At 42.3% G+C, this 14,530-nt stretch overlaps 1 protein-coding gene across 2 annotated transcripts in view; it reads right to left on the bottom strand.

Moving 5' to 3' along the window:
• Positions 1–13,460: 13,460 nt before the first annotated feature.
• Positions 13,461–14,530, bottom strand: part of hsd17b3 (hydroxysteroid (17-beta) dehydrogenase 3) — an 83,635-nt gene continuing 82,565 nt past the window's right edge. For both annotated transcript variants that reach the window (XM_043713512.2, XM_043713519.2), the window contains 2 exons: positions 14,017–14,163; positions 13,461–13,900 (listed from right to left, as the gene is read on the bottom strand). In XM_043713512.2, the coding sequence (XP_043569447.1) occupies positions 13,787–13,900; positions 14,017–14,163 (261 nt within the window). In that variant the 3' untranslated portion in view covers positions 13,461–13,786. The remainder of the gene's footprint in view (positions 13,901–14,016; positions 14,164–14,530) is intronic.

Here is a 14,530-nt window from a genome sequence, read left to right as displayed (position 1 = left end):
CAATCGTTTTGTCAAACTTGTCAAAAGCATCACTCCCATTACACATTTCCGTATTGATCTACATCTGGCATCTATCTGCCCCCTCTACAAACCTGTCAATGAGCTTTCAGATTTTTACACTATCCTCATCATAGTTAACAATCAATGGTAAGCTGGGAAATTGTCACCTCCATACCAATATCTAGATCATTAACATACATCAGAAAAAGCAAGGATCCCTCCTTTCCTATCTTTGCTGAACCCTTTGTATAATCCTATCGTCCTTGAGCCAAGTCTGTGTTTTGCCACAACATTGTATTTTCACTTTGCCATTTCTGCCCGCAGCACTCCAACTTTACTTACTGTAGTTCGTGCATTTACACACAAGCACAGTAAACCTGATTTAGAATATGGCCATGCTAAATTGCCCATAGTGTTGGGTGAAGGGATAAATGTAGGGGAATGGGTATGGGTGGGTTGCGCTTCGGTGGGTCGGTGTGGACTTGTTGGGCCGAAGGGCCTGTTTCCACACTGTAAGTAATCTAAGTAATCTAATCTAATCTAAAAGACCCAGTACAAGCCATGGGTTGCGCTTCGGCGGGTCGGTGTGGACTTGTTGGGCCGAAGGGCCTGTTTCCACACTGTAAGTAATCTAAGTAATCTAATCTAATCTAAAAGACCCAGTACAACCCATGGACAAATCTAAGTAAGAATACATTACTTTCTCACTTACTCTGAATTCACCCATTGACTCTCTATTCTCCAGATTAAATGTCTAAAATCTATTTACGTCTTTATAAATCGGATACATTTTATAGCCTTCTTATACATTGAGGAGATGTGGGTATAGCTGCTTAGACCAGCAATTATTACCCATCCCTAATTGCTAAGAAGATTGTTAAGAGTCAACCACATTACTGTGGGTCTGGAGTCACATTTCGGCCGTGACAGATATCCTTCCGTAAAGGAAATTGGTGAACCAGATGAGTTTTTATGACAATTCACAGCGGTTCCATGGCGACCATTAGACAAGGCATTTTTTAACCCAGATTTTTATTGAATTCAAATTTCACCAACTGCCATGGTGGGATTTCAACTCATATCCCCAAACATTAGAATGGGTTTCTGGATTACTATCCAGTGGCATTACTGTTGCACCACCTTGCCCCAGCCAAATTGCACAGCTACCATATTTTCTATAGCCAGCCCCTCCTGCACCCTCAGCCACACAATCATCTCTCTTATCCTGCCATATCTGTATTCACTTATATGTGGCACTGGGGCAATCTGGAGATTACTATATTTGAGGAACTGCTTGCTAATTTTTATCTAGCCCCCCCTAAATTTTGACTGCAGGGCCACATCTTAATGGATTCCTTTACAGATTTCCTATATCAGGAAAAACAAGTATCCAAATGCTGACTCTTAGAGAACACAACTACAGACCTGCCTCTAGCCTGTAAAATATCCATTGACCATTCACCTATCCCTCAGGGACTATACCGCAACTATGCCTGAACCATCTCCTCTTTCTAGGTTGTCCATCTGTAGTTTTTCACACCAACCTTTGTTTCCAGTCGCTGTGGTTCAGCCCAGCTCTGCTCCTGCTCCATTGAACCAGCACTCCACCAATTAATTGCTCTTACTCAGGATTATTTATTGTTATTTTCTACCATCATTCTAAATCTTACAATACAATGATCATTGTCTCCCAGATGTTCTCCAACTGACATGTGATATGCATGGCCTAATTTGTTCCCAAGATCCAGGCCTAACAGTGCCTCTTTTCTTGTTGGACTAAACATGTACCACTATAGAAAGTTCCCATGGATACTGTCTAGGAATACTTGTCCCTCACTCCTCTTTATTGTATACTATTACTTTCCCAGTCTATGTTCAGGTAATTAAAGCCCTCTGTTATAACTATGATGTTTTATCATCTCTGTATTTACCTTGTAGATTTGTTTCTTTGTGCCCTTCCCACGAGAAAGGGTTCTATAGATTATGCCAAACAATTTAATTGCACCTTTTTGATTCCTTGGTTCCAGCTAAATCAACCCTGTCCTTGAACCCTCTGGCCATCCTTGTTCTGCAGCACTAAATTGCTCTTTTCAACAACTATAGTCACTTCCTGCTTTGTTTTTCTTTTTTCCATCTTTTCTAAACACTTTGTAGCCAGGAATATTTAATACCTAGTCCTGTCCTCCTGTGAACCATGGTTCTCTTATAGCTGCACTATCATAATACACAAGACAATCTCCACCTGAAACTCACTTCTCTTATTAGTTATATTCTGTCCATTCTTATACATGCAATGATTTGCACTAAATTTCTTTCCCCCTTTCTGCAATTCATGACTCTCTAATGTTGTCTGACTCTCCCAGTGTTCTTCACAAACACCCCAAGTTAGGTTAAAGCCTCCTTAACAGCACTAGCAAAACTGCCAGCATAAGCCTCAGACCCAGTTGTGTTTAGATTAGATTAGATTACTTACAGTGTGGAAACAGGCCCTTCGGCCCAACAAGTCCACACCGACCCGCCAAAGCGCAACCCACCCATACCCCTACATTTACCCCTTACCTAACACTATGGGCAATTTTTAGCATGGCCAATTCACCTGACCTGCACATCTTTGGACTGTGGGAGGAAACCGGAGCACCCGGAGGAAACCCACGCAGACACGGGGAGAACATGCAAACTCCACACAGTCAGTCGCCTGAGGCGGGAATTGAACCCGGGTCTCTGGCGCTGTGAGGCAGCAGTGCTAACCACTGTGCCACCGTGCCGCCCATCTGCCTTGTACAAGTGGTACATCACCTAGAACCAGTCCCAATGTCCCAGGAACCTAAAGCTCTCCCATCTTTCCCATGACTCATTTACCTCTCTTATTCTTAGAGTCTGTATTTGCATGCATTTTGAACTGAGAGTAATTTGGAGATTACTACTTTTGAGTTTCTGCTTGCTAAATTTCTCCAACCTCCCTATGATCCCCTTGTATGGATTTATGCAGTTTTTGAGCAAAATAAAATGTAATCTGCAAATACAAATTCACCCCATAAACATATATGTGTGTGCGTGCAGGAGAGACAGAGTGAGTGTGTGCATGTGGGTGCCTTGAGGCAAGGATGCCCTGAGGCATGGTACATTAGCGAGACCAAGCAGACGCTACAACAATGGATGAATGGATTCTGGATCAGTGGTGCTGGAAGAGCACAGCAATTCAGGCAGCATCCGAGGACAGGCAAAATTGACGTTTCAGGCAAAAGCCCCATTCCTGATGAAGGGCTTTTGCCCGAAATGTTGATTTTGCCTGTCCTCGGATGCTGCCTGAATTGCTGTGCTCTTCCAGCACCACTGATCCAGAATCTGATTTCCAGCATCTGCAGTCATTGTTTTTACCTAATGGATGAATGGACACCACGCAACTATCACCACGCATGAGTGTTCCCTCCCAGTCGAGGAACACTTCAGCAGTCTGGGACATTTGGCTTCAGACCTTCGGGTGACCATCTCCAAGGTGGACTTCGGGGCAGGCAACAACACAAACAGAGGCTGAACAGAGGCTGATAGCCAAGTTTGGTATCCATGGGGATGGCCTCAACTCATGTCACACTACAGGTGACCCCACTGCACTACACACACACACACGCACGCACACACACACACTCCTACACACTCACACATTCATGCAGACCCTCTCTCATACACAAGCTGTGTCATACGCACACACATGCACCTCCTGCACTCACACCCACACATGCATCTTCTCACAAGTTTATACCCCATCACACTCATATACGTACTTGAGCAAGCTTACACACACACATACACATATTCTTTCACATGCACTCACACATTCACATGCACACACTCATTCTGTATCTCCTGCACGCACACACATATAAGTTTAAGGGGTGAATTTGCATTTGCAGAATTACATTTTATTTTGCTCAATTCTGTAAGTCCCACTTTAGAAATAGAACAAGTCTGACTCAACACTGGGACACAGATAGACTTTAACCTCACACCTTTAATGCATTGTCTGAGCTGAGATAGCACCTATTGTTAGGAAAGCTGAAGCTATCTTGAGAATATAACTTAAAAGGGGTTCTGCAATTTACATATTAAACAACCAAAACAAGCATATCCTGTTCTAAAAGATGAAAGACTTGTTTAATATATCATTACAGCTCCATGACACTGTAACCCTTTTGCTATAAATTCTGTGTCTTATGGTCCTGTTCCACAACCACCTGATGAAGACACAGTGCCTCAAAAGCTATGCTTCCAAATAAACTTGTTGGACTATAACCTTGTGTTGTGTGATTTTTAACTTTATCCATCCAAGTCCAATACCGGCACCTCCAAATCTTGAGATAGTTCACAAGAGAAAAATCTGCTTGGGAATTCTATAATTATCCATGTAGTAGACTTAGCCTATCATCTATGTTGAATTTCTGGGACAGTGATGTCTGTGCTTGTAAGTCTAGCTTAATGAAGGAGCTTATTGTTTGTGGTTTTGACCTGCTATCGAATTTTAATGATGGCTCTCAGTTGTCTTCAGTGGAAGTATTTCAAAGTTTGGATGTGGCAGCTATAGTAGACCCAGAATCGTTCATCTTGTAGCAGGATAGTAAAGTCAGTGACTTGGTAAAGTTTGATTTTCACCTTCAGTTTGATGCCATGCTGCTTCCATGTCTGACCACAAAATCAACTTTTGTGGTTTCTGGATGTGTGCACGGATAGCTTTATTTCAATAATAATATCCTTAGACAGTGCTGTCAAGTTATCGGAACTTTTGTACAGCCTTGAGACGAGAGACCAAAAAGAGACCCATAATAGTTGTGTTAAGGAGCTTCTTAAAGGCAGTGAGATCTGGAGAATCAATAAGAGGAAATTCGAGAGCTTTAGGCTTACCTGAAACCAAGGTGCCAATAATGAGGTGATAAAAGTTGGAAATGCATTGGAGACCAGTGTAGCAGCAACACAGGGATATGGAAAGGTTGTGAGATCTGAGGATGATATAGAGACAGCAAATGGTGGAGGTTGTGCGGCTATGGAGCAGTTTTCTTATCAATTTCTGACTTTCATAGTCTGCCATAATCACTTACTTATTTGGTACTTTCAGAGTTAAACAAAAAAACACATTTTTGGATTGAGTGGTACCACGTATTAAATATTAACCTTCCATCTTCAAGAATTAAGTGCAAATTCAAGTTGAAAGCTTTCTTGCTGTCTGCTGTAGGCTCTATGCAGAATAAAACTGCTCTCAATCTGCCACTAATTAGTAATGGTACTAATTTACTTTGAAATGGAAAAATATCACATTAATAGAATTGTATCCAAAAAAGATTATCATACCAGAAAAGTAAGAGATTTACTCTGCATATTCCTGTTCAGTGCCTGATTTCGATGCCTGAAATAGTGTGCTCAATTTGAGTTTAAAATTACACAAAATAACAAATCAAGAATCCCATACATTGTAAGGGGATATCCGACTGTTACTGACTGCTTTGCCATCTCTAAGGAGAAGGTGCAGGGAAGCTGTAAGATCTATAGAGCGGATGGACTACAGAATTCTGGAGGAGATAGCTGAGGAGATTGTGGAGGCATTGGTGGTGATCTTTCAAGGTCATTGGAATCAGGGAGGTACCAGAGGACTGGAAAATGGTTAATGGAACACCTCTGTTTAAGAAGGGTGGGAGGAAGAAGATGTGAAATTATAAGCTGATTAGCCAGACCAAAATGATTAGATTAGATTCCCTACAGTGTGGGAACAGGCCCTTCAACCCAACACCGACCCTCTGAAGAGTGACCCACCTCCCTCTGATTAATGCAATTTATGGGCAATTTAGCATGGCCAATTCACCAGACTTGCATATTTTTGGACTGTGGGAGGAAACCAGAGCACCCAGAGGAAACCCGCACAGACACAGGGAGAATGTGCAAACTCCACTCAGACAGTTACCTGAGGCTGGAATCGAACCTGGGACTCGGGTGCTGTGAGACAGCAGTGCTAACCACTAAGCCACCATGCCACCCTTGGTAAAATTGTGGTAAGATTGTGTTGAGAATGCAGAGTACTTGGAAGTGCATAGTTCAACAGGGCTGTGCCAAACGACTTCATCAATAGCAGTTATGCCTGACAAATCTGTTACAATTCTTTGAGGAGGTAATGAACAAGTTAGACAAAGGAGAGCCACTGGACATGACCTGTTTGGATTTCTAGAAGATCTTTGACAAGGTGCTGCACAGGAAGTTGCAAAATAAGATGAGTGTCCATGAAGTTTGAGGCAAGGGGCTGGCATGGCTGGAGGATTGGCTGATTGGCAGAAGGCAGAGAGTGGGGTTGGAGGGGTCTTTTTTAGGATGGTAGCCGGTGACTAGTGCACTGGGAATGTTGGGACCACAAATACTCACATTATACATTAATGATCTCGATAAAGGAACTTAGGGCATTATTGCTAAGTTTGCAAATGACACAAAGTTGGAGGGGAGACAGGCAGTGTTGAGGAGGTGGAGAGGCTGCAGAAGACTTGGACAGGCTAGAAGAGTGGGCAAAGAAGTTGTAGATGGAATAGAAATGTGGAAAAATGTGAGGTTATGCACTTTTGTATGAAGCATAGAGATGTGGACTATTTTCTAAATGAGGAAAGGCTTCATAAATCAGAAACACAAAGGGACTTAGGAGTCATAGCTCAGGGTTCAGACACGTAGGTTCATTCAGGCCTGGTTAGAGTGGAAATGGAGAAGATGCTTCCACAACCAGCAAAGACCTGGACCTGAAGGCACAGCCTCAGAGTGAAGGCATGACCCTTTAAAACTGAGATGAGGAGGAGTTTCTTTAGCTAGAGGATGGTGAATACCTGTAATTTATTGTCACGGAAGGCTGTGGGGGCCAAATTACTGAGTATCTTTAAGACAGAGCTAGATAGGCTCTGGATTAATAAGAGGATTAAAGGTTATGGAGAGAATGGAGTTGAGAAACATATCAGCCATGATCAAGTAGCAGAGCAGACTTGATGGGCCGAATGGTGTGATCCTGCTCCTATTGCTTATGTTCATTTGTCTGTATGGCAACTAGTAATTCCTCATTGATCCAGCAGCCTCCTGTGCTATTTTCCTGCCCTCTGTCAAATGAGAGTATTGCTTTTCACAGTGATAAGATATGTTGCTGAGAATCTTGCAGTCATCACATCATCCTCATATGATGACCTGAAATCATCTGGAAGGTAATGAAATAGAACCTTTGACATTCATGTTTGCCTCAACAATACTTTTAGGAATTCAGTGGGTGACAAAAGATCCTTCACCCTTGTGATTCTGGTCATCTGGATTACGCCCTCTTAGTGATTCCTTCTTTTGAAACTGAAAGCCATAAGGTGTTGCCCTGGAAAACAACAGAAGTCTGACTGAGCTATGTGAATGAGCTATCCGCACAAAATCAAGAGCAGTGATATAAATTATCATTTTAATTCATTGTGCTTGCTCTCTTTCTCTCTCTCTCTTTTCTCTGGATTCTTTATCTTCCCTTAACCTTTCCCACTATATAAATGCTGCAAAATAAAGCCATAACATAAGAACTAGGAGCAGAAATAGATAATTCAGCCCCTTGCGCCTGCTTCGCCATTCAATAGGATCATGGCTGATCTCATCTCAGTCTCAACTCTACTCTCCTGCCTGCTCCCCATAACCCTCCAACCCATTACTGATTAAAAATCTGTCTATCTCCTTCTTAAATTTATTCAGTGTCCCACCATTCACTGCACTCAAAGACAGTAAGTTCTACAAATTCATGACCCTTTGAGAGAAATAATTCCTCCTCATCTCTGTTTCAAACCTGTTACCCCTTCATTCTCCACGACTTCAATCAGCCTAACCCCCTGCCAGACTGTTGTAAACCTTCTTATCAAAGTCATAAATGAAAACCTGAGAAATGAAAATGAAAACAGTTGACCACACAATCCATCTTCAGTGCCTGTCTGCATTCAACCAGCTGAGATGTTTTAAAATTTTTATTCACAGGATGGGGGTGTCAATGGCTAGGCCAGCATTTACTGCTTATCCCTACTTATCCAGAGGTCAGTATGAGTCAACTACATTGCTATGGCTCTGGGGTCACATGTAGGCCAGAGCAGATGAAGATGGCAGTTTCCTTCCTGAAAGGAAATTAATGAATCCAGATGGGCTCTTCCCAAAAATCAACAATGGATTCATTGTCATAATTCAACCCTTAATTCAAGACTTTGTATTGAATTCAAATTCCCCATCTGCCATGGAGGGATTCAAACCCAGGTCCACAGAACATTAGTTGAGTTACTGGATTAGTAATCTAGACATAATATTACTAGGTCATTGCCTTACCTCATCGGATTGCACACACCTGGTTCTATATTAACCTATTCGGTAGTAACCAGCGAATCATCTGCAATGGCTTCTGTTCCATGCTCACCTCATTGCCTCTGGTGTTCCAAATAGATCTATCCTTGACATGTTCATATTTCTCACCTTCTTCCTGCCCTTCAGAAACAGCAGCAGTTTTTATAAATTCTACAATGATACCCAGCTCGAACTCACCTCCAGCTCTCATAACACGTCCACCCTCTCTAAATTGTCAGACTAAATGTCAGATCCGGACGAGCAGATCCTTGCTTTGATGAAATATTGGGAAAATTAAAACCAGTGCTTTCAATTCCCACTACAAACCCAGCTCTTTTCCCGAGGAACCGTCTCGGATGATCCAGGTCGTTCACATAGTTTGGATACTGGGGACCCTTAAAATTGTTTTTGTTTTGCATTTGCTGTGTATTGTGAGATTTAATTTAGCAGCTGTTACAGCAGGAATTAATTTTGCAAAATTCATGGGAAAATAGAAGGGATGAATTACGGGAAACACAGAGGCCATAATGTGCATTGATCGAGCATCAACAGTTTATCAGGTGCCAAACACACCTTATTATCAGCATGTTGTTCCTGAAATTTAAAAGTGTGTGTTCTTAGAAAGAGTGCTAAATGAACCCTCAGATGTAGGTGGGCAAGGGGATAGTGGTCATCCAACATCATGAGTAGCCATCCCATGGCCATTGATCAAAGAGTTCTGACAGAAATAGAAAAGCTGAAAAAGCTCAGCAGGTCCGGCAGCATTTGTGAAGAGAAATCAGAGTTAACATTTCAGGTCAAGTGTTCCTTCCTTAGAACTGATGGAAGCTGGAAAAATGTTGGTTTATATGCAATATAGTGTGGGGGAAGGGCTAAGGAGTAAACAATAGGTAGAGACAGAGGCCAAAGTGAGAGAAGAGCAGCTGGACAGACAAAGGAGTGGATAATGTTCTGGCTAAGAGGGTAACCAGCTAATAATGGGAACTGTTAGTGACTAGCAATGGGCTATGCGTAATAGACTATGTGATGACAAAACCTGGTATGTGTGGGTTGGGGTAAGGACATGGGAGAGCTCAAGCCCTAAACTTATTAAACTCGATATTGATTCTGGAAGGCTGCAGGGTCCCCGAGCGAAACTGAGGCATTATTTTTCCAGCTTACACTGAGCTTTGCTGGAGCACTGCAGCAAGCCTGAGACAGAGATATTGGCCAGGGAGCAGAGTGGTGTGTTGAAATGGCATGCAACTGAAGGTTGAGGGTCTTTATTGTGGGCAGAATGCAAGTGTTCTGCAAAGCAGTCACCCAATATACACTTTGTTTCCCCAATGTAGAGGAGACCACATTGTATGCAGCGAATGCATGACACTAAATTGTGTGAAGTGCAGGTAAAGTGCTGCTTCACCTGGGCCCTTGGATACTGAGAAGGGAGAAAGTAAACAGACAGGTGTTAGACCTTCTGCGGTAGCAAGGGGCAGCTGCTGGGGGCGGGGGGGTTTGTTGTTGGGAGTGAAGGAACAGTGAACCATGGAGGGAACAGTCCTTGTGGAAGGCGGACAAGGGTCTCCCTCCTCAGTACGGATCCCAAACATACCTTCCAGGTGTGATTAGGAATAGTCAGCATGGCTTAGTGTGTGGGAGATCATGCCTCACACATTTGATAGAGTTCTTTGATGTGACCAGGAAGATTGACAAAGGCAGGGGGGTAGACGTAGTCTATATGGATATCAGTAAGGCCTTTGATGAAGTTCTACATCATAGGCTGCTCTGGAAGGTTAGATTGCATGAAATCCAGGGCGTGTTGGCAAATTGGATACAAAATTGGCTTGATGGTAGGAAACAGAGGGTAATAGTGGAAAGGTGATTGTGGGACTGAAGTCCTGTGACTAGTAGAGTGCATCAGGAGTTGGTGCTGAGTCCAGTGCTTCTTGTTATCTATATCATTGATTTGGATGAGAATGTACAAAGCATGATTAATAAGTTTGAAAATGGCACTAGATTAGGCGGTATTGTGGACCGTGAGGAAGATTATCTGAAATTGCAGCAGGACCTTGATCGGCTGAGGAAGTTGGCTGAGAAATGGCAAAAGGAGGTGAATACTGACAAGTGTGAGATCTTGCATTTTGGAAAGTCAAATCAAGGCAGGAGTTTCATGTTGAAAGGTAGGGCCTTAAGGAGTGTAGGGGAACAGAGGGACCTTGGAGTTCAGGTGCATGGTTCTCTGAAAATGGAGTTGAGGTAAACAGGGCAGTGAAGAAAGCTTTTGGCACACTGGCCTTTACCAGTCAGGGCATTGAGTATAGAAGTTGGGAAGTTATGTTGCAGTTGTATAGGACATTGGTGGGGCTGCACTTGGTGTATTGCGTTCAGTTTTGGTCACCTTGCTGGAGGAAGGATATTATTAAACTTGAAAGAGTGCAGAAGAAATTTACAAGGATGTTGCCAATGGTCTGAGTTTAGGGAGAGGTTGGACAAACTAGGACTTTTCTTTAGAGCGTAGAAGACTGTGGGTGGGATCTTATAGAGATGTATAATATCATGAGAAGTATAGATAGGATGAATGTACTCAGTCTTGTTCCCAGCATTGAGGAATCAAAGACGAGAGGTCATCACTTTAAGGTTAGAGGGAAAAAAATAGAAGGGACCCTGAGGGACAACTTTTTTACACAGAAGGTGATACTCAATTGGAATGAACTGCCAGTGGAAGTGGTTGAGGCGGGTACATTAACAACATTTAAAATACATTTGGGCAAATTCATAGATAGGAGAAAGTGAGGACTGTAGATGCTGGAGATCATAGCTTAAAGATGTGTTGCTGGAAAAGCGCAGCAGGTCAGGCAGAATCAAAGGAGCAGGAGAATTGACGTTTCGGGCATAAGCCCTTCTTCAGGAATGAGGAGAGTGTGCCAAGCAGGCAAAGATAAAAGGTAGGGAGGAGGGACTTGGGGGAGGGACGTTGGGAATACGATAGGTGGAAGGAGGTTAAGGTGAGGGTGATAGGCCGGAGAGGGGGTGGGGGCGGAGAGGTCAGGAAGAAGATTGCAGGTCAAGAAGACACCTTCCCCCCACCCCCTCTCCAGCATATCACCCTCACCTTAACCTCCTTCCACCTATCGTATTCCCAACGCCCCTCCCCCAAGTCCCTCCTCCCTACCTTTTATCTTAGCCTGCTTGGCACACCCTCCTCATTCCTGAAGAAGGGCTTATGCCCGAAACGTCGATTCTCCTGCTCCTTTGATGCTGCCTGACCTGCTGAGCTTTTCCAGCAACACATTTTTAAACACGTAGATAGGAAATGTTTAGAAGGTAATGGGCCATGTGGATGGATATTTTGGTTGGCATGGACCAGTTTGGGTCAAAGGGTCTGTCTCCATCCTGTGGGACTCTATGGTTCTATTACTCAATTAATTGATACAGGGAACTCCCAAAGGAAATTAAACTTGGGGGTTGGGCCTTGACCTGTTTTCAGTGTGATGCTTTTAAAACTAATGCAAGAGTCTGTGAAATCTTGCAACATGCTGAACAGGATGCACTTAAAGTTCAGTGATCCTATGTGATGGCTATGCCAATATTGAGGGAATAATACTCGAAAAGTGAAATCAAGCAGAAACTTCGGGCCAATGTCAATTAATCACTTGTGTAAATAAGTATTCCTTGAGGTCAACTTGAACTTGCCTTTAATGCAATTTTAATCTAAAGCTCCTTATCCAGCAATGACTTGATATCATGTGCTCTGCTTAAAATGTTCTGTTCTCCTTGTATCATTTAAAACATTGAAAGGTCATTTCTCATTCATCCACTTTTCAAGGCTGAGGTGCACACACAATTCCGTTTTCTGAGCTAACTTCAGCCTGAGCTTCCAGCAGGATGCTGACAAGATCAATTTGTTTATCCATGATACTTTCTATTAAAATTAACAGAAGGGAGGCTTAGAAAGGGGGTAAAGTTGTGCAATCAATCCAATCCTAAGTGAGGCACTGCAGCTGCTGCCTCTATATCGGTAGCAGCCTTTATGTGGACAGTCAACAAATCCTCTGTAAACGCAACCTTAACATTCCAATGAGTATGCAGTAACACGTGGATTTTAGTTTTTATCACTTTGTCCACAGGCCTCAGTCCAGTCAAGAAGGACAGCCTTCATTTGGGGATTATAAAATCCTTTTCGGAAGTCAATCTGCCATTCTTACTTGGTCTCGCCTACATGTGATGCCAAACCCACAGAAATATAGTAGATTCTAACTGTGCTCTGAACTGCAGTTGCAAGGCACACAGGAATTAGGAATGGCAACAGATGCTGACATTGCCAGTTATGTCATTTGCACAAAAGAATATAAAAAGAAGTTGTGACTTTTATGACTGCAGGTGTTTATCACAGTAATTAAGACCTTTTGGGAACATGATGAGGTGTTTTTAATTTGATACATTTGAAGTTTATATGGCAAGCCCTGTTTTCCTACGATTCTGGAAAGTGACCAGTGAAACAAAAATGAAACTGAGCTACACCGCATGTGGCATTAAACATCACCACCCTCAGTTATTTTGCCACGGGTTATTTCCAGTGCATAATCAACAGTCTTGCAATCTCTTGCACATGACAATAAATCAAGGACACTTAGACTCATCTCCAGCTGCACTGCCATAGCACAAAGGTGACAATCATAACACCTCCACTGCAACCCACTGTTTTACAAATCACAAGGGATTTTCCCCCATCAATGCACAGCCAACTGTGCAACCAAATGAAGAGGTTCATGCAGATGTGTACTAGATTCCCCATGAGTGGTTATGATGAATTCACACTGAGACAGGGTAACACTGCAGATTTTGTCATTCCAGGAAAGTAACCATAAGGGCTAAGACAGAAGGAAAAGTGATATTTCCTCTAAATTCATGACACCATTTATAAAAATCCATTTGAGAGCCACATGACCAGCAGACATCACTGAATAAGCCATCTGAATGTTGAAAATGATTTAGGTCTTTGGAAAGATCTGAAGCCGTCCTTCAGTATTTCCTCATGGGGGTGCTAAAATACCAATGATTCGGAGATGCCGGTGTCGGACTGGGGTGTACAAAGTTAAAAATCACACAACACCAGGTTATATCCAACAGGTTTAATTGGAAGCACACTAGCTTTCGGACCGACGCTCCTTCATCAGGTGATTGTGGAGGGCTCGATCGTAACACAGAATTTATAGCAAAAATTTGCAGTGTGATGTAACTGAAATTATACATTGAAGAATTGATTGTCTGTTAAGCCTTTCATCTGTTAGTTTCACTTCTTTCATGTGTAAATCACAAAACCCTTTTTTTAAAGTTGCATTCTCTGGTTAGCTGTTAACAATGGTTCAGTAAAGCTATAATTTGAATACAATAGCAACAATATTATGGATTATGGGACACAATGAACTAAATGAAGATACTGTTCCTCCTAGTGTTGAGAATTGCTGTAACGTCTGGCGTGACTCTGCAGGTAGTCCCTTATTTTATCCAGGAGCACATCATTGTAAGTAATCCAGTGTGGTATTTTGCCATTAACATAGGCCTAAAATGCAGAAATCCAAATTAATAGTGATCTGAACCATGAAATGTAATTTATTGATACGTTCTTGAAATGATTACGGAAAACATTCCATCAACATCCTGAGAGCAAATAATTACCATTATCTCATGTGGCACACAGCCGTGGCTTTGGTCTCCAAGAAATGTGCAATCCAATGAGTTTCTTACATATTCTTTCGCTGATTTTGCAATAATTCCAGGGTTAACTTGTGACATGGCAGAAGCAACAGCATAGGGCATTAAACACTGTAAATAAGTTTTAGAAAATCAGTTCAATGCTGAATACGATAGGAAAATAATTTTTAAAAATTGTGCCAAAAATCATGTAAATTTGCACAGAATCCAAAAACAGTGAGGGATAGATATTGATTCTCTTCACGAAACAAGAATGTAAGGAATAATCTCTGCACTTGAATGGCTAGGCCCAAGGCATACTTAATACTTGGCCCCAGATACCTAAATGATTTCTTGACTAAAAAGTGCCTCTGAAAAACACTTGTAACCAGCAGATCTTGATCCTTTAGAACGTATAACAGAACATTACAGCGCAATATAGACCCTTCAGCCCTCAATGCTGCACTGACCTGTGGAACCAATGTGAATCCCATCTAAC

This window comes from Chiloscyllium plagiosum, unplaced genomic scaffold (assembly GCF_037043375.1).
Source record: "Chiloscyllium plagiosum isolate Xiang-an unplaced genomic scaffold, Cpla_swu_hap1 HiC_scaffold_2, whole genome shotgun sequence".
Lineage (NCBI taxonomy): Eukaryota > Metazoa > Chordata > Chondrichthyes > Orectolobiformes > Hemiscylliidae > Chiloscyllium > Chiloscyllium plagiosum.
Note: the sequence above shows the minus strand (reverse complement) of the source record. Positions and strands in the feature narration are given on the sequence as shown.